Source organism: Pygocentrus nattereri, chromosome 3 (assembly GCF_015220715.1).
Source record: "Pygocentrus nattereri isolate fPygNat1 chromosome 3, fPygNat1.pri, whole genome shotgun sequence".
Classification (NCBI taxonomy): Eukaryota; Metazoa; Chordata; class Actinopteri; order Characiformes; family Serrasalmidae; genus Pygocentrus; species Pygocentrus nattereri.
Window position 1 is genome coordinate 23151743 of NC_051213.1, and position 19614 is coordinate 23171356.

Genomic DNA, 19614 nt, shown 5'->3' on the forward strand with positions numbered 1-19614 from the left:
TGGCACTAGGCACAGAAAACTGCCCCATTCACTCCCATGTAAATTTCTCAAAATCACAATCTGCTTATTTCAAGATTTTCTCTGTGTTTAACTTGTCATATCTCAGACATTTTCTTCTCAATACACACAACATTACACCAAAATAATCCTCAAGGGGTCTTATCTCACACCATCTACCCGGTTAAGCGACAGAGTAAACATTTCCCGAGTTATGACCGTTTGTTCAGAGGGTGCAAATCGAACTCAAACAAGGCTTCTCCACTAAGAGCTGCATAATAACAGTGTGAAAGTTCATTTGAATGACTCTCCTCCCTCCCCCTCAAACACATACATCTCTCCCTCTCACACACACCACACAGACACACACACAGACACATACTTAAGGAGGTGTTGTTCACCTACACAGAAACACACAAACACACACACACTTGCAGCTCTTTTCAAGCACCCTTGCAGTTCCTTCAGGAAATGCACATTACGTTGCAGTGCATGCTGGGACCTGTAGTGGAGCATGTTGTGAAACGGGTTAATATTAATAGAACATTAAAATACTTATGCAGGCTGGACTGGAGTGTGTAGCAGGACTCATCTGGTCCATGGGCATTTGTGTGATCCACTATACGTCCGTCATTGAGCACTGAACGTCTGCACGCTCAGCTCAGCTCTCTTCTAAATTGCCAGCTAGCTTCATAAAACAAAAGAACAGGGCTGAAAACCACTACCTCCATAGTTACTCTTCATGCTCCGTTTTGCTGGAATTAAGTGGGAATTTTACACTGTGAAGTGTCTGCTGTGTACACCGCTGTAACCTGAGATTCGGGCGTCCAAAACTTGTGGTAACACAAACCGCTAACAACTAGACTGATAACTGCTGCCATATGATTGCGAGCCATTCTTAAGTCAGATCAGTTTAACCCTATGAGGTGCCATGTGAGCTACTGTTAATACTGTTAGCAATTTAGATGGCTAAGGTGTTGAGGAGAAAGCGTCTGTACTTGCAGTTATATTTCTAATGTGGAGTTCTATCCATGGCAAACTGAAAAACTACACTTTACTCCAATATAACCAACTCAAACATCATATGTGTGAAAACAGTTTTATTATATTCTCAAAGTGAAACATTCTTAAGAATACATTTGTAAATTGACATAATAAGCACAGCAACACAGTACAAACCAGAACTTTACCAAGCAAAAACCCTTTTAGGGTAAAGATGTAGCTTACACTCCCGTGTAAAAAAGAAAAAAAGGGCCAAGCCCATTATGGTTACTGATGGTTTTGGTCTAGTCAGAGTACCGATTTAAACCCTGTAGAGAATATTTGGTCTCATATTAAATACAACCTAGCTTGGCACTGTTTTTCAACTGTTTGAAGCCATCAATGTTGAGTGTTAATATGCTGAACAATATTGACTTTTCTTTCTGTAAAAGACTGTCTACAAGTTTACCCACAAGACTTCAACATTTAAAGAAATCAAAGCAAAAAGCTGTCCTATTTTATTTGACCTTTTTTGTAATGATTTGTTGTTAAGATCCTTAAAAGCTTAACGGTGTCTGATTTTGGGCATGGCTTGTTTTTTTTTTTACACGGGAGTGTGTGCTGTTTTACTCTCAATATGTTCAATATCCATCCATCCATCCATTTTCAAAGCCGCTTCTCCATCAGGGTTGCGGTATGTTCAATATATTCTTTTCAATAAAAAAAAAAAAAGTAAAGTTTTACTAAGAAGTTCAGTCTCCACTTGACAAGCCTGTATCCCAAAACATTTCAAAAAGGCACAAAAAAATGAGTTCTACACATTTTAAAATTTGTCATCTAGAAACACAGTGACGCGACAGTCTGTGCACTACACATATATTGTCCAGAAATGCCAGGCTGATGTTACTCTTCTTCTATGCTTGAAGATAATTTCTTACGTCGAACAACCTATGTGGTGGGTGTGGTTATGTATTGTTCTGTTTTTTGTTTGAAGGTCTTTGTGACAGCAGTATCAAAAATGGGCCTGCCAGTTTTAAAGATAAATTATTGGGGTGTTTACACATCCTTGTCCTTGATAAAGTCCTTTATCAATCCAGTCCGAAATGTACATAGCTGGCAGGCATTGTAGCTGTTGGCTGAGTGGGTCTACAATAGACAGAGCAGATCAGTTTCCTTCAACACAGAGTCAGTCAGAGGGACATGAACTTCTACCTGCAGTTGTTTGGTCCCAAGTTAAGACTGAATCATTCATCAACGTAATGCTTTTTCCCCCATTCTCCCAATAACCCAAGCCATGGACACCAAAAGTGAATACGTAATCAACACAGTAACTGAGATGTGGATGTAAGTACTGCAAATATTTATTGAATGAGTAATGAATTAGCTGTAAATGCACTGCACGGACACTCAATAACCTGGATATGCGTAGTAGACGCTGAGAGCATTGAAATGTAAGAATCTCTTGACATTGTTAAAGGAATATGCATGACAGCAGTCATTTCAATACACTAAAACACTACAAATGAAGTCAGTGATAACTTGCATAATGTTGCTCAAACTGATGTTGACTTTAATTTGATTTGTCAATCCACAAGAATCTATGATGGAGCCAGACCTCTGTTCAATATGGAATCATATTGATTTTAAAACACCAGTGAGAAAATGTCCCTTAAAATTAGCATCAAATTACAATATCTGAGCAAAATAAGCTCAGAATATCCAGACTTGGAGGAACTTACTGTACCCCAACTTCCTAAGTTCCCAAATGCCATTGTTAGTAAATTGCATATCTGTCAATATAAAAAAGAAAAGCAAAATCATCCCCAATTGCACTGCATAGTAATTGAGTGCATCTAAATATCTAATACCCTACTACAAACAGGTGTTTAAAATCTTAATGAGGAAAAAGTGCTAAAATTGCATAGTTTTACAAAATGCATTTAAATGTACCTAGTAAAGAAATAGCTAGGCTTCTTTTGGTTTTCTATCAAGTAGACAGTATCACACACTTTTATGTACAGAAGTGTTACACACTTGATAATAGCATGTGACATTGGTGTATGACAATTCCCTGGTCCTGTCCACCAGTGTGTGGAAGGGTGGGGAGTCTTATCCACCCAGGGTAACAGAGTTGGGGCAAAGCTGGTAGTTAATCCTTACCACCACCTGCTGCATATGACTCATGCACTGTGCTGCTCTTTATGGTTCTGCTCCATTTTGCTTCCTGGTTGTTCACCAACCTCACCACTGCCCTGGAACTTCCCATAGCTCCAGTTAGAGCTAGAGTTATTTGTGGTGATGGAACAGGTGGGCCTCCGCAGGATAAAGCGGCCCTTTACACGAGGGATATTGGCCTGACCACGCCCTCGGGGCTCTGCCCACTTCCTCTCACCCTCACCATCCTTTCTGTCTTGCTACAACAAACAGGGGACACAAGAGATATGCACATATCAGTTAAGATCAATTCAGACTCTTCGTAAACCAAAGAATTTCTTAAGTTTGCAGAATTGCAGAGTTGGAAGAGAATGGTGCAGTACCAAACCTCATCAAAGCATTTAGCACTAATGTACATCAGCTAACCTTACAGAATTATTCAGCTTTTGTTTACTACAGTTGACTCACGGTAGCCAGCTATGTCTATGATTGTATGTAAGTAATAAGAAGAGCTTTCTGCACACATAAAGATAATCTAAAAGGACAAATCTTGATCAATGTATTCACATTTTACTGCTGTTTTTAATTATTATTCTTTTGTAGTCATGCTCCCAGGCCCCTTGGTAGCCAGGGCTCTGAGCTGTAGCAATTAAAGTCTAACAGCATATCCAGCATAAATCAGACTCACTCACAGGGTTAGTGTTAGGGTTAGGGTTAATTGTAAAAGAGTCATTTCTAAAGTGATGATAACTTACCAGGTAGAACTGCCTGCTTTTGGGCATATCCCCTGAGCCCCAGTCCCCGATCTTGGGCTGCACTGGCACGTAAGCATTGCTATTGCCATTAGTATTGTTTCCAAAGGAATTCACTCTATTCCATCCTCTACCCTTTACTCTGAACTGCTGCTAAAAGCATAAAAACATCCAGAAGGACCACAAATACATAAGACATAAATTCAGAAATACATGACTTTGCCTTTAAAGAACACCAAAACGCTACAGTAGACTTACAAATCCCCCATGTGTGTGATCTCTCTCCATGGGCCCAGTGTGTTCTCTGAGCTGCAGCTGAGCTTGACTGAAGCCCTCCTCCATGAACTCAACCTCTTCCTCTTGAGAAAGGGAGGATGAAGAGGAGGAGGAAGAATGAGTACACACTCGTTTTTTCTTGCTTTTTCTGAAGGATGAAACAGAAGCTTACATGAAACAACATGATTTCTCAGTATAATGCCAATGCAGCATTTTTTTCCTCAGGCAGAGCCTTGATTTCTGAGTTCTGAGTTTAAACCACATGCAGAATACTGATATTTATTCATTTTAAATAATAGCTGTAAATCACAATTATTACTCACAATTATTATCCCCTAGCTAGAATTCTCATAGGGTCTCACATTAAATATTCTAAAGAACTTACTTTGATTTTTTGTGGTGTTTGGAGCATTTCTCAGTGGATCTTTCCACAGCTGACTCAGATTCCCCAGATTCTCCTGCCCCTTCCTGTTTGTCATTTGTTTCTCCACTTAAGTACTTTTTGCGTCGCTCAATATCCAATCGAAGGTCCATTGAATCACCCTTCAGCTGTTTACCATCAACCTGCGTTGAGGAGACAGAAAGATGTTGTGGCCAGACTCAAGATTAGTGCTGTGCTTCTGTGTCTTGCTGCAAAATCATATGGGATGGGACCAAGACACAAGACTCTACAAATGATTTAGTCATGCAAGTGGACCTCCGAACCTATTTGGCACTAATAGAGAGCTTTCATTGAACAGAGGGCTTTAGTAGCAAGCCTACGCATAATAAAAAGCCTCAGGACCTCAGAGGTCCTAAAGACTTCATCTTCCATTCACTTTGCCTTCCACAGCTTACACAGTATTGAGAGAACAAGCATCGGCAGAATGTGACAGAATAAGTTACCACAGCACAAATACTTTCATTGGTGCAAATGAAAGTATGTTACGCTTTTGTCTGGCTTGGATTGCTCTTTTCAGGCTTTGGAGAAGAATACTTACTATGAAGCTTGATAAGAGTCCTTTGATTGGCTTTGACATGGGAGAAACTGGTCACTTCCATTTATGACCTCTCATTTCTTGACTCAACTGCTTTAGGAAGGCTTGTACCCACAGTTAATCATAACCATCAATTGTTGTGGGGGGAATATACAACACAATAAACTGAATGTGTCTCTTTGTCACATCTCACTTTGATTTAGCAGTGAGATTATGTCTCTCTTGCAAGAGAAAAGCAGGGGTTTAGAGAGTGAGAGAGAGAGAGAGAGAGAGGGGATGCTAAAGATGTTCTGGCTGGCTCACTCTCGCAGCATTCTTTTCCAATATACGTCATATTTCAAAATGTTCTGTCACCTTGAAGCTGCTATCCACGGAGCCTTTCAACTCATCAAACAGGAGAGAGTGCCTCTTAAAAGCACTGGGAGAAACATCAATTCTCCTGTGAAAAAAGATCAAAGAGAGAAAGGAGTTTTTGGAATTTGTTCCAATGACCTCAAGGCTCCTTGGGAGTTTTCAGGTGAATATGGATCCTCTCAGATGAAGTGAAATAATGTTTCTGTATTGAAATTAATCAGATTACCAAAGTAAGCATAATGAAAAGATGTGCCACACGTGCTATACCTATGTATCTCTGGACTCTTTCTTTGCTTCATCATTTCTTTCTCAGCAGCTATTCTTTGGTACATGGCAAAACGATCGTTTAGAGTCATTCCGGAGGAAGGGAAATGTTGAGCTGTTAAAAAAGGACATCTTTTTGTTATTGCTTATAAGCGAATAAAAAGCTAATTATTATAAGATAAATATAAACACAGATACAACTAAAATAACAGTAATGGAATACAAGCATGCTAATGTAGAACATACCACCTTCACAACAAAAATGATTCCTTATGATTCAAATGACCACTAAATCCATTGTACAGGGTTATGAGTAGTGCTTCTTAATTATCTGGGCCACATACGTAGCAATATACTGATATAAAAATCTGAATCTGGCAACCAGAATTTTATTCTTGCAATTGCAGAGAGATTTTCGTCACCTTTAATATGATGGACAATCGCAACTACATGCTGAGCAAAGAGCTCTGAGGGGCTCCTGCGTAAATTATTACAGGGGAGGTGCTGGAAGACTGAGTGATAGTCCTGTTCCTTTTTATCAGGATGCACAAAATCCATAGCATTCCTCCAATCATTAGACAAAACGGAGGATCTGTAAGACAAAAAATAACAGTTACAGGCTAGAAAAACACACAAAGTACACAAATACACAAAGCTAAACAACAAATGAAAACAAGTATGAGAGGTCATTATTAGAATATTTTCATGCATCAGTCTTGACAGTATCTGAGTAATTTTAAAGCAAATTAAACTGAACACATTGATCAGGAAAGTTACAGACAAACCATTCAATTAATATTTGAATAATTGCTGGAACAAACTGCAAGCAGAAGAGTAGATATAGAGTAGATATAAGACAAACGGTGTTAAGAATTAACAAAATTCGATTTCACAGGTGTTTGGTGACTCAAATTTGCCTGCTCAGTTGGTCTGGTCTGTTCTTGAATAATGACTCAAATTTGCTTGGTTGAGCAGTTAGCTGGTCTAGTTGTTCTTGAAGAGTTCTAATTGTCATGTTTTCAACTATGTGTTCAAAACTACCCTACTATATTATTCTTGCAATGTGATTGGCATCCAGCCAGCATCTAATCTTCTTTTAGATGCTGTCAATCAAAGAGAATGTTGTGCTTCATTGGGAAAAGAAATCCATTTTGTCAGGCAACACGTTTCTCTGCTCAATGCAAAACTTGGCCAACCTTACTAGATGCAAATACTGTGGATTAAAGGCATACATGTACTTCGTTTTAACTAGGCTTAATGTGTGCAAGATGCACACCCTGCAGCCATTTGGAGCATTGCTTTCTCCCAAGATGCAACATCAACATAAACAGTAAGGACAATATGCTACGAAGTGACAGGAGGTCAGCAGGAAAACTGAACAATAACAATAACCACATCTGTCATCTGTTTCTGCCATCTTCTCAAGAAGAAAAACAAGGTGCTTGATCATTGTTGCTTTCTGGCACTAGACAGGGATGTTCTGCCTGGAACTGGCTCTACTAGTGGATATAATTTTTAGCCATCCAGATATACCAAAAGTATGAAGAGTATTCATACAATGTTGCTTTTGTAGCAGCTGTATGTGCACACATGCATGTAGATAGAGTGTAACACTAACCTTATGCTATTCCTAAAATCTAGAACATATAAGATTATATTTACCTTGCCAGGTCATCGCTAAGAGAGTCCATTCTCAGCTCCGTTCCTCTTTTCCCAGAAGGTCTGGGAGGGGACTCATCGCACATATTCAAGAATATCTCTTGGTCACGGTTCTCTGAGCTCCTTTGAGAAAGAGCTGCTGCATATGTGGGAGAGGGATTCAATGTAGTTTTCTCCTTTTGTTTCACTTTTGAGGGCCTCTCAGGGGAGAAGTCCCTAAACTTACGTGCAAGCTTCTCCCTCTTAGATAGAGCAGCCAAAAAGCTTGCAGCTCTTTCCTGCTTCCGACTTAGCAGAAAAGCCTCAAGCTCATCATCCCATGCTATGTCCTCCAACCTGCTGACATGTTCTTCAAACAGTTCACGAGCAGAGAACGCCACTTTGCTTTTGCGCTTGGTAGTGGCATTCTGCATGTCCCTTGTCTGTACACAGGACTCTGTCTGCTCATCCTTGTCTTCCTCTCTGTTTTCACAAAGTAACTGGGGCCTGTTCAAGAAACTACTGGATGGCATGTCAGTTTTAACACTGTCATCGTGTTTGTATTTCTCATTCTCCCTTTTGTCATTATCTGCAGACCTGGTTGCCCCACGAACAGAGGAATGATCAAAGATGCCCTCAGACTTGGTATTCTTTTTTTCTCCCATTGCTTCCCCATTGGTTGCCACCTTCTGTATACCATTCTCTGCAGCAGCCTGCTTTTTACTCTTCTGTTCCTCTAAGAATCTAATCAGTGAAAGAGAGAGAAAGACTGGTAGGTAATTATGCTTTCATAGCCTTGAAACCTTTTAGGTCTTGAGGTTTTTCTATATACAGTGAAACATGACAAGTCTCTATTTGAATAGTACTAAATGGGTTTCTAATTACTACATGAAACTAGGAGTGTTTGAGGACATCCATTTGTAAAGTAGGCCAGACACTCTTAACAGCCATCTGTGCAACAAATCTATGTAGGCCTGTGTTGCAATCCTTTGAGTAATGTCGTTAATACCTTAAGCTCAGCATAACTATTTTACCCAATGAGCCAACATGTTTATCTGTGATATGAGTTTCCAAAACTTAAAAATATCGTTATCAGTGAATGTTGGTTCTAGCCATTTTTATGAATTTTTCAGGAAGACTTATCAAACTACCACTTTGTTGTTCTATAATTACATAGTGTGCCATAAATGCATGTCTCAACATGACTGTTCTCCTAAATCTGGTTGCAACATTGGAGACTTTTACTCTTGACTCACAAGAAACCCACAAGAGCCCTGTAATGTGTTATTTCCATTCATTCTCTGACTCAAATAACAGGCTAAGGAAGAAAACAATTCTACAGATGGATGTTTCAGTCTTGCAGGCAAAGCTGTTTTAACATTTGAAACTTTCCCCAACTTGCAATGAAATGAAAGCAATTCCTGTCTTTTTCTACTCAGTTACAATGAGGCTGTTCCTACCTTGCATTAACCTGTGTTTCATGTTTGAATTTGGATATATTTTGGCACTCTGCAGATGCATTTTCATGTACATAACTGTCAGAGGTGGACGAAGTACAAAAATCATGTACTTGAGTTAAAATAGAGATATCCAAGATAAAATATTACTCCAGTAAAAGTAGAAGTCCTTACTCTAGACCTCAACTTGAGTAAAAGTACAAGTATTTGGCTTCAAATGTACTTAAGTATCGAAAGTAAAAGTACTAAAAGATTAATTATGACTAATGTCCTGTTATCATTTTTGTAAGAAGACTCGCTTCATGAACTCATTTTAGGTGAAAATACTCCAGTGTTTCTCTTGGTAAACCAGTCTTTTAATAGAACGTCATTAATTAGTGACGCTGACGTCTATTAAAATGATCATAAGCACAAAACACTGAAGGCAAACAGTTTCCATCAGGGAGAACCGAGTGGCCCTGAAATCACTTTTACAAACAAGCAAAGTTTGTAATGGAGTAAAAAGTGAGACACTTGACTTTGAAATGTAGTGGAGTGAAAGTAAATAGTCGCCGAAATGGAAATATTTAAGTAAAGTATAGATACAGAACAAAACTACTTAAGTACAGTAATGAATTACATTTACTTAGTTACTGTCCACCACTGATAATTGTATACAGGAATGGAAAACGCATTACATTTACACGTCTTTTCCATTTGAGATGTCTGAGTATCTCTAAATGTGTTTTGAATGATCTGATTATGATCACAACCTGTCCAGAATGTGTTTCATGCACTCTGTGAAATCTGAATATGATCCGATCATCAAAAACGCATGTTGATGCAAGGTCTAAGCAACAGTGTCTTTCATCTATACACAAGTTCCAGGTTCTCTAAAACAAACCAATGTAGTAAACAGTTCATAAAACATGCCAAAATATGGACTAACATTGAGATATATTTCTTTTCATATTTCATTCTAGTCATATTTCTTTTGTTATATTTCAAAGGATTAACATCAAGTTATATTTTCTTTTGATTAGGACAAACTTACTTTTTAAATGCCAAAGAGATGGCTACTGTATCCTCATCTGGATGGTCAGCATTTGAAAAAAGCCCAAAGCTTGAGAAAACTGTAGTCGGACTCTTCTTTGACAGGCTGTTGGAAGATGGTGCAGAGGTCACAGTCTGCCAGCAGGTGGAGCCATTGCTGGTTGCACCTGAACTCACAGGCATAGACCCAAATTCGCTGGTGGCCATATCACTCTGGCCAACAGTAACAGCAGATTTAACATGTGGACTGGCCCTCTTTGGGCTGCTGTCATGGTTACTGGGGACCAGACAAGTCTCAGGGGCTCTGTCTGCAACCGGACCCCTCTCTGTTTCTGAGGGGCACCGTGCTTGCTCTACGATTATCTCATCTCCTTTTCCATTTTTCAGGTTTTCCTTAGGTGCAGGCACACCCTCTCCTGCAGCTTTGCAAATGTGCTTAGCAGAACCAGACCTTTGTCTGGAGGAGTTGGAGGAAGAGGAGTGATGTGAATGTGGTGAAGAAGACCTGTCAGAGCGACGGGAATGGCTGCGGGACTGAGGAGGGGTGTTTGAACTTTTCTTGGGCGAGCGTGAACGAGACCGCCCCCTTTTTGGGCTGTGGTTATGCTGCTGCTGCTTTTGTTGCTGCTTTTGCTGTGGATACTGCCGAAAGTTTTGCCAGTTGTTTGACCTGTTATTGTATCCTCCTCCCCCTCCTCCTCCTCCTCCACGCTGAAAACGGCCACGGAAGAAACCCCGGCCTCGCCCCCGGAAGTAATAAGGCCTCCGCAAGCCTCTGTGGTAGCCCCGGAACTCACGATGGTTCTGAAAGTCCCGTGGGTGCTTCCGTTCCCGGTTATGTGCTGGAGAATGGGATCTTGACCGAGACCGTGATCTAGAGCTTGGACAGAACAAGAGGAAAAGCCTCATTGAGTCTTAAAAGCTCAATGGAAAAAAAGAAATTGCACACAAGTAACCTTCTAGCACATTATACTCAATAGAAAAAATTTAAATGCCAAAGCATGATCATAATTTTCTAATGTAAAAAATGGTAACTGTTTTATCCAGCACCATGCCTTGTGTAAAACACAGCAACATTATTATCAGTGTTTCAGTATAATTATTTTTAATCTTACTTTTCACTAAGACTGGAATGAGTCTGAAGAGTACAGAAGTGCAGCTGCAGAGTCTATTTTAGTCCACAAGGTGGCCCTGGAGTACCACTTAAATCACAGTCAACATTCTCTGTGGCAGTCTGTCTGCTCCAACACTTATTTGCCATTGACAAGCATTGGAAAATGAACCAGACTACTTTTGCACACCTTGGATTCTCTTAATAATGAATTTCATCCTGGCAGTGGATAATTCCAGGCAGAATGTGTACATCCCAAACCGAAAATGCGTCGACGCAGTCCATGTGGAGAATGAATTACACTGACTGAAATCACAGGAACAATAGTAGGAGGTTCAAAGTCTAGCACATTCATCCTCATTATTTTTTCCCCAGCAACCCTGGTAAAAAGCGAAAACTGAAGAAAAGTCACTTTTAAGGTAAAGTAAAAAGACCAAACAGGTAATAGGTTTTTGTGTGAGCCTGCATGACCACCATTTTTCAATTAGTCACTTGAGCAATTGTGCAATTGATTTACAACAATTTAGCAAAATCTAAATTAAATAATCATAACTCTGTTTATGGCTAAACAGATACAGAGCACAAACAACAAACATGCACTTATAGATGCCCCATATATACTCACCCAGTGAGCTTTTTCATTGGAATACAGAGTTAAAGGGTAGGACGCAGAACAGCATTGCACTCTCACTGAGAAAGAGAGGAACTCTGTATCTCTTCTACTGAGTGCGGGTGGAAAGAGCCAGTCACATGGGTCATATGGGAAAGATTTCCACTCAGACTGAGAAGCAAAGAGGAGGTTCTCTCACTGCCAAATGTACCACACTACCACTGCCCAGAAAACGCAGCTAACAGTAACAAGAAAGGATCTTATTCTGAAAGACCTTATGGCGTGTTTTGATCCATAGCGTGAGAGAATTTAACAGGGTGCTATAATTTGTAATTCTAGATACCAAAGAGTTTCTCACTGGGCTTTTCAGAATTCCACAGATTTTCATAGACAAAGCAGCCAATGCATTTTGGCTATACTGGACCACAAGAGGCCAATAAGGAAATCAAGGACAAACTAGACCACAAAGAAGGAGCTATGCATTCTTCTCAGGAAATCCGAACATAGTCTATATGTTACAATTTTTGGACTTTATCCAACAAGCAGATTTATGTCAAAATCTAATTTTCCCTTGCAAATGAGAGATAAACAGCTTTGCATGTGGCTGCAGTCCATTTGCATGATTTACAGGACCACACAGTTCTGTTAAAAAAAACACTGGCAGTCAGAAGACTGTGCCAAGAATTATGTGGCATCTACAAAAGCAGCACTGTCATCACCTTGTCACAACCACCCCAATGCACATTTTGAAAAAAAGTGCAGAAGATCCATTTACAGGCTACTAAACGAAATCTAATATCTTGTGTCCACACTAACCAGCTTGGAGCAAAAGCAGGACCTTTTTAATTAAGGAACTCAGAAAGTTTAGTAAGCCCTCACAAATCCACAACCCAAGTATCAGACTTAATGCTAAGGTGAAGGAACTGCTATAGACAGAATAAATCTTGCTGAGTAAGATAAACCCCTAAGCCAAATCTAGCATTTTCCACAGCAGCCTCAGTAAGGGGAGTGCCCAGCTGAAGAAAGTTAATAAATAGGGAGCTTAACCATGAGATAGAATAGCCTTTCGATCCGCTATGCTACAATAGAAAATACGTCTTAACCATGAAATGACTCATTTAAGGGAAATGAGCATCAGCTTTGCATTTGCTGGACTGCTGAACAACCTCTGTGTGCTTTGGGGTGAGCAGTGAAAAATCAAACCAATATAAAAGGCTCTGCAGTTCATATGGGTGTCTGCCAGGCCTTAACAATTTTAATGAGTTCTCAGAATTAGAAAGATGCATTTATTACCCTCATGCTCACCACAGCAGCAGATAATAAAACAAAGTAAAGTTGATTGTCACAGATTTTCTGTTTTCATCACAGTCCGCTGAGCAGTATTTCTGCTTTAGGTGATTATTACAGAATCCACATTTGGAAATTCAATAACAGTAAAATTTGTGTAAGTTTACAGTAGTTGCTTCAAATTTTTTTATTAAATACATTAATAAGGGGAAAATGTCCTTGTGATTCTCTGTTTCTACAGAACATACATCACTGAAACTGGAGACTGAAACCTTAACCCGAAACTATAAAACCTTACCGCGGTCATTATTTTAGAGTTTAAAACTGAAATTGTTGACCATCTGTGTGAACACTTGTGCATAATGTGCACTTGTGCATAATGAGTTTTCATTTACTACTGCACAGGCCCTTTGTGGAAACAGTACAAACAGCCTTCCCTATCCAGTGGCTGTTAGGTGTATGCATGAGCAGGGAATTACCCATAGCGGTGCTTTCTTGAGTGGGAGCGGGAGCTGCTGCGAGATCTGGAGTGGGAGTGGGACTCAGAGCGTGATCTGGACCTGGAGGCTGAGCGTGAATGTGTTCTTGAGGAAGATCTCTGTGTCTTAGACATCACTGGATAGGTCTCAAACAGCCGCCTGTCAGAGTACACAGCAGCTGTCAGTCCAAGCCATTAGCAAACATTAGCTTGGGATTGTAGAAATTTGAATAAACAAACTTTAAACAGCAACAGCAAACATTGTAACATGAGCATGATGATGACGATGAAGTTCTTCTCTTAGAATTTGACTACAAAATCTTTATTTAATTTATGTGAACAAACTTCTGTATGTGCCCTGTAAAGCAAACTGTCTAAGTCGCAGTTGAAATATCTATGGCTGAAACTGAGAAGAATTAGTTTCCATGTGCGTGTGTTTAGCTTCACCCTTTAACAAGCCTTGGGCCTTCAGGCAGACCTAAAGTTTTGTTACACCCTTCTATAACCTAAGAAGAGCTCCATTAGTTCAGTTAGTCTGTGTATTTGCTGGCTAAACTAGATTGTTAATGGGTTAAACTGACAGTGGAAACCAGAGAGCAGATAGTCATTTATGTACCTGACTCTTACAGTGCATTCATTTGTAGCTACTGTTCCGAATTTGAACCAGCTTTACAGCAGGTCTATTCTACCAGTGTTACTTTTCATATGTACACAAGATAAAAAAAACATTTTAAAATGATGCTCACAATTTAGAAATGTTGACAATGAAACTGAACTGCAATGCAGTTTTTCATTATGTTGAATGGGATTTTTAGAAACATAAGCAAATAACCCAAATCAACCAGAGTGAATGTGGAGAATACTCTAGATCTACAGCAGGGGTCTTTAATTAAAATTCAATAAGGTTCAGTTAGAGAAAACTTCCTCAAGCAAAGGTCCGGAACATCATAATGTCTAACTTGCATCATGATTCAGTGCCATATACTGTTTACTGAAGTAGTAGTTACATCAACATCTTTTGTAGTCAACAACTGAATGTCAAATCAAATCAATTACAATTCAGTCATATTTCAACAACATTTGCTTCTCCCCCGTCCCTCCTCTGTGTGTGTGACACTCACTCGAGTCTCAGTGCTCACCGTAATGCACAGATCTGACTGGCTGAGTAACGTCACGTGTCATACTTACAACGCATTCGGTTGGTCTGTGAGTTTCCAGGGCTGCTAAAGCTACCATAAAAGCTAGAAAAGTTACATTGATTAAAATAGGACCACCCCATCGAAATGAAAGAATTCTCCATAGTTTATCGGTTATAGGTCCAAGTCCTCATAGGACAACTTCTGGGTCCAGACTCGGACTGCGGTCCTGCTCTAGAGTGTCCCAGTCATGATTTACAGGTATGAAATAATAACCCAGCTTTTGAGTTAGTTGGTGTTCGCTGGATCACTGTTGTCTGGAGAACTGCATTTGTTGTATACTGTGACATACTGTTACAGTACATTCAACACACAGTTTACAGTCTACAGCAAATGTGAATCTATTTGGCTCAAGAAGAACAGAACTTGAAAACACAATGTTCACTGATAAGAGCTCACCAGCATATCTAAGAGAGCACAATAGGTTTGGCAGGACAAAGGCATGGTAAACTACACTGCTCTGTGGTGGCATCAGCGCTTTGTTGGCTCTTCAGTTTTATCATGCATGTATTTCTAGAAGTGTTGAAAAGAGCCTCTGTTCCTGGTGTCTGTCACCAGCATCCACCAGACCTTTAAATGTGCTGCAGTTTCAACTAGCCAACTAGTTACCACTCCATAGTTCCACTTTTAACGCACTAACAAAGTACATTTGACAATCACACCCATATAATTTCACTAATTATATGGTAATTATATCAACAATCACTAATTATATGGTAGTTCTATGGTAATTGCATACAGCAAAACATTCAACTCATTACTTGTTTGACTCCATAAAGGTTTAAACCCGGCATTAGCATTAACAGTGTATTCAAGGAAAAGAGAACAGAACAGGCTACTTTTCACATGTTAGAACAATTTGGAATTGTAGCATACTTAAAACAGCAAAAATGGTTATGGTGCATAAGACCTGAGATATCAGCTCACAGTGTTAAACTCTGTACAAATAAAATGATTTTACTGGTAGCCAAATAAGTCAAGCAAACTGGATCGTAAGTCAATATTAAACAGACTATATATTGGTAAAAGGGCATCTTTTTTCAACACACTGTGGTCATAGTGCATCACTCCTCTTTTGGTGCACAGTTAAAGAGATTCTGCTCATTTCCAGCTGTCTTCATTTTGGGTGGCTGTTGCTTTTGGCTTACAGTTCATAATTTCCTGCAGCCTCCAGACAGGGAGGCTTTTTGCTTACTGTGCAAATACACTGAACTGAGTTTGAAGGTGCTCCTTACTAGAAGCTTAACTTTTCATTTGCAGTCATTATGAAAAGTAGTCATGAAAATGAAACTAATACACTGTCCTCTCACTGAGGGAGAGCTCATCAGGGAAACTAAGTGAGAGAGGTTATGCTCATTGATAGTTTTTATCACAAAGACAATATACTAAGCTAAATGTGTTATCCCATATGGATAATAGACTGTTATGTTATGCACCACCTCTTGTCTGACTTTCTTGAGGGGAAGAAATAGTGAGATCCTTTTTTAAGGTGGGAGAAATAGCCAGCAGTAGATTAGTAAAGAGCAGCTGTCTCCAGCATGTAGAATATGCTCCATGGTCTAATCACCAGGATTTGACATCTAAAAACGACTGTGTCAAACACCCCAGTAATCATACCCATGTGCTGTCATTACCCACACAAACACAGCCACCCTCCTTCCATCTTTCTCTCCTCTCCCCTGTCCTTCACTCTCTCATACTCTCTCTCTAAAACACACACCTCCCAAAAAAGGCAGCTGCAGCTCAAGCCTCATCACCTGTTCCATCATGGGGGTGAACGCTGATGCAGACAATGGTGGGGTAACCTGATACGGCAGCATTAAGCACCCACCACTCAATCATCTGCTCTGTCATTAAGATAAGGGCTGCAACACAAGTAGGAACTATCTATAAGAAACAAATGGGGTAACAGCACCCCTTATTACAGGCCAGGGCAACCGCCAGTTTTACAAATCTTTGACCCAAACATGGATCAAATATGGCCAAACCTTTTTTAGGCTTTTCTCAACACACTACTGAGGCAAATAAACCAAACACGTTTGAAGTACAATCTTAAAAAAGATGGCTCTTCAAGGGTTCTTTAGTATAGAAAATGGTTCTATACAGAACCAGAAACCGTCAAACTTTACATCATGAAATTGTTCTTCAGATTGATTACTTTTCATTAAACCTGTATATAGAACAATTTTCTTTGACTAAAGAACCCTTGAAGATCCATCTTTTCAAAGAGTGTACTCCAGCTCTGAGATCAGGATAAGCTAGGTAGTTTTCAGAACCAAACTCAAATATAACTTTTTTTAAACAAGAGTTTAAGAAATTACTGTAGGTGACTATGGAAATCAAGCCATTAGAGGAGCTAAATTAACCTCTCTCTCTCTCTCTCTCTCTCTCTCTCCCTCTCTCTCTCTAGTTGTTCGTCCTTAAATGTCTTGACATGACTCACATAGAGTTTTCTGGAAGATCTTGTGGATTTTTGGAACACCATTATGAATTGTAGTTGATGGGTGAATGTGAAGCACTACATCAAGCTTTTTTTTTTTATAAAAGGCACTATAACTTCATGACGGACCACACAGAGGTTTCCTTCTTTCCTAGAACTTGGACCCTATTTACAGTACAATAGAGATCACACAAATCCCCAGATTCAGTGATTCTTTTAAAGACATTAAGCTTTTAAATTCTGCTTGAAGATAGGAATGACTGACTACTGTCCTTCCATCAGTATGCATATATATATATATATATATATATATATATATATATATATATATATATATATATATATATAGACCAGTGACTCTTTAATGCAAGCTTTCTTTGTGTTATCATCACAGCTTATTTTTAGAAAGCTATTGCAACTTGAAGTGCAAGTTCTGGTTGTCCTTTTTCCCACTTTAATCTAAAATTGGACCTTAAGCTGTGGACTCCCCTGACAAAACCAACAGAATTTGGCAGATGCAGTGGTAAGAAAAAGCTGAGATACATTCCCTCACAATATGAGGGTCTCCCATGAGTTTACCTCATATTACCATTTTGCATCAGAATTATCATCTGCAACAGAACTGCATCAGAATTATAACCCTGCATATTTAACTACTGATGTATAATGTCGTTATAGCATGGATTTTAATTACATACAGCTGTAAAATGTTTTTAAACTTTTAGCTTTGCTTCTAACTATGATGTGGTGAACTGGACCGATGGCAAACTAAAAGTAGAAAGCGCTTTCTTACTTTTTCTTATTTTTATTTCTTTTTTTAACTTTACGGTACATTTCTGACCTGCACCGACAAACACACACCCCTACATTTAGACAGAAGACAAACTGGTAGCCTGGTGTTATACAGCATGGAAGCCAGGTTTTTGTCTGCACATCCTGACTTCTCCAAGTTCCAGCATACAGTGCTAGAAAGAAAATAAACTGTAAAGCAACTGGTGAATGCGACATTCAGTACTTGTCTCTAGGCTGGCACTAATTAAGTAATGATGATCATGTTATAAGCATGTTACCAGCCCTGCTTTGACTGAATAAGGGCTCAGGCCTATGAGGTGATGTAAATAGTTAAATCTGTTGGCTGTAATAATCAGATCAGGCTATAAAAGTCATGATGCGCAGTTGCAGCTGTGCGTTACAGGTTTCCTTCAAGCAGCCAGCACGAAATGAAAATCTACATTTGATTCACAGATACATCTGCACTGTTTATCTACAGTAACATGCACCACAGCGAAGCTCGACAGGACAGAGCTCTACATGCACAGCGCCTGTGTAAACCCATGTGCCTTAGTCAGTCAGCGGCTCTGGCAAATGCGCATTACGCATGAAGTGAAGTTTTACTCTAATATACTATTATAAGTCAAATAAATGAATATTTAAGTGGCAGACCATTTCAGCAAAAAGCAAGAGTTCTTAAAAGTACACTTACCGATAGTGTCCGTAACAGCGCACTGCTGATGCCAAAGCAGAATAATCTTCAAGAGGATCCCAAAGGCGTCTTTAGTCGCTGCTGCCGCTTCAGATGGAGACGCGGTCATCAACGGAGATCATCGTAGCTAGTGCGAGTAAAGACATCAGAAGGGAAGAAAAATCCAATTTGGTGACCTCGAAGAATCCACTTTCAGCACTCAAGCGCAAGACCGAATATTACTGCCTCGTTTACTTCAACTGACAAATGACAAATGGTCACACGACTGCGTCCTGAACTGCGCACAGCCTGAAATATAAATGCTGCATTATGCAAAAAGGTCGCTGTTGAAGCTGTCCTCCCCTCCGAGGTGTGACAGAAGCTGTGCGAAGTAGCACTACTACCAGAGACGGAGCTCAGATTTCGTTTCTGGATCCTCTCAGTCAAACACGTCGCTGACACCTTCCCCGCCCCTGGCAGCCTTAAAGGGACAGGCGCCCTCAGTCAAGCTAATGAAAAGCGGCTGGTGGCCACATTATACTGCACAGCAAGAGCGCCTTCTTACGAGAAGAAGAACCAGCAGAACCGGCACTGTCACATGCCTGGTGCTGAGGTGTGATACTGGGAATGTTCATCTCTGTGATTTACTCACAGAGCTTAATAATGTAAGAGTAGAATCTTTTTTGGTGGTACATGAACTAAACCAGAAAGGTTCTCTATACAACCATACAATACATTCTCCCTCAGTCTGAAGAACCTGCAGAGCCCTGCTGGTGACATAGCATGTAAATAAAAATAATGCGTGACCACAATGTAGTAAGGCGTGGGAATGAGGTGATTAGGTCTTGATTACATTTTAATAGTGCACGATCTCGTTCCCACAGCTTATTAAGTCGTGGACACAACTTATGTATCTCACTTCCATGCTTTAATACAGCGTGGCCACGCTTTGTTTTTATTTATACGCGATGTCACCAGCAGGGCTCCATAAGAACCATATTTCACCATGCAGAGAACCATTTAAGCATAAAATGGTTCAATACTGAACCATTCCTTTTACTGAAAAAAACCCTTGAGGAACCACATTTTTAGAGAGCGTATAGCTAAATGCAGGCCAAAAACTATATTTACACAACTACATATTCACA

General features: G+C 39.7%; 1 protein-coding gene across 3 annotated transcripts; it reads right to left on the reverse strand.

The window, feature by feature from the left end:
* Positions 1-1082: 1082 nt before the first annotated feature.
* On the reverse strand, positions 1083-18893 carry thrap3a (thyroid hormone receptor associated protein 3a). 3 transcript variants are annotated; one of them, XM_017708267.2, is made up of 11 exons: positions 18488-18893; positions 13370-13528; positions 9884-10762; positions 7418-8137; positions 6178-6347; positions 5759-5870; positions 5492-5576; positions 4546-4724; positions 4143-4308; positions 3888-4034; positions 1083-3392 (listed from the first exon to the last, which is right to left on the reverse strand). In XM_017708267.2, the coding sequence occupies exons 2-11, from the start codon at positions 13501-13503 to the stop codon at positions 3159-3161; spliced, it is 2826 nt and encodes a 941-aa protein (XP_017563756.2). In that variant the 5' UTR covers positions 13504-13528; positions 18488-18893; the 3' UTR covers positions 1083-3158. The 3 variants fall into 3 exon arrangements, with proteins under 3 accessions (XP_017563756.2, XP_017563755.2, XP_017563758.2); XM_017708266.2 differs by having other exon boundaries at positions 3888-4037; positions 18488-18892; XM_017708269.2 differs by lacking the exons at positions 13370-13528; positions 18488-18893 and adding an exon at positions 11619-11751 and having other exon boundaries at positions 3888-4037.
* Between the last annotated feature and the right edge of the window lie 721 nt (positions 18894-19614).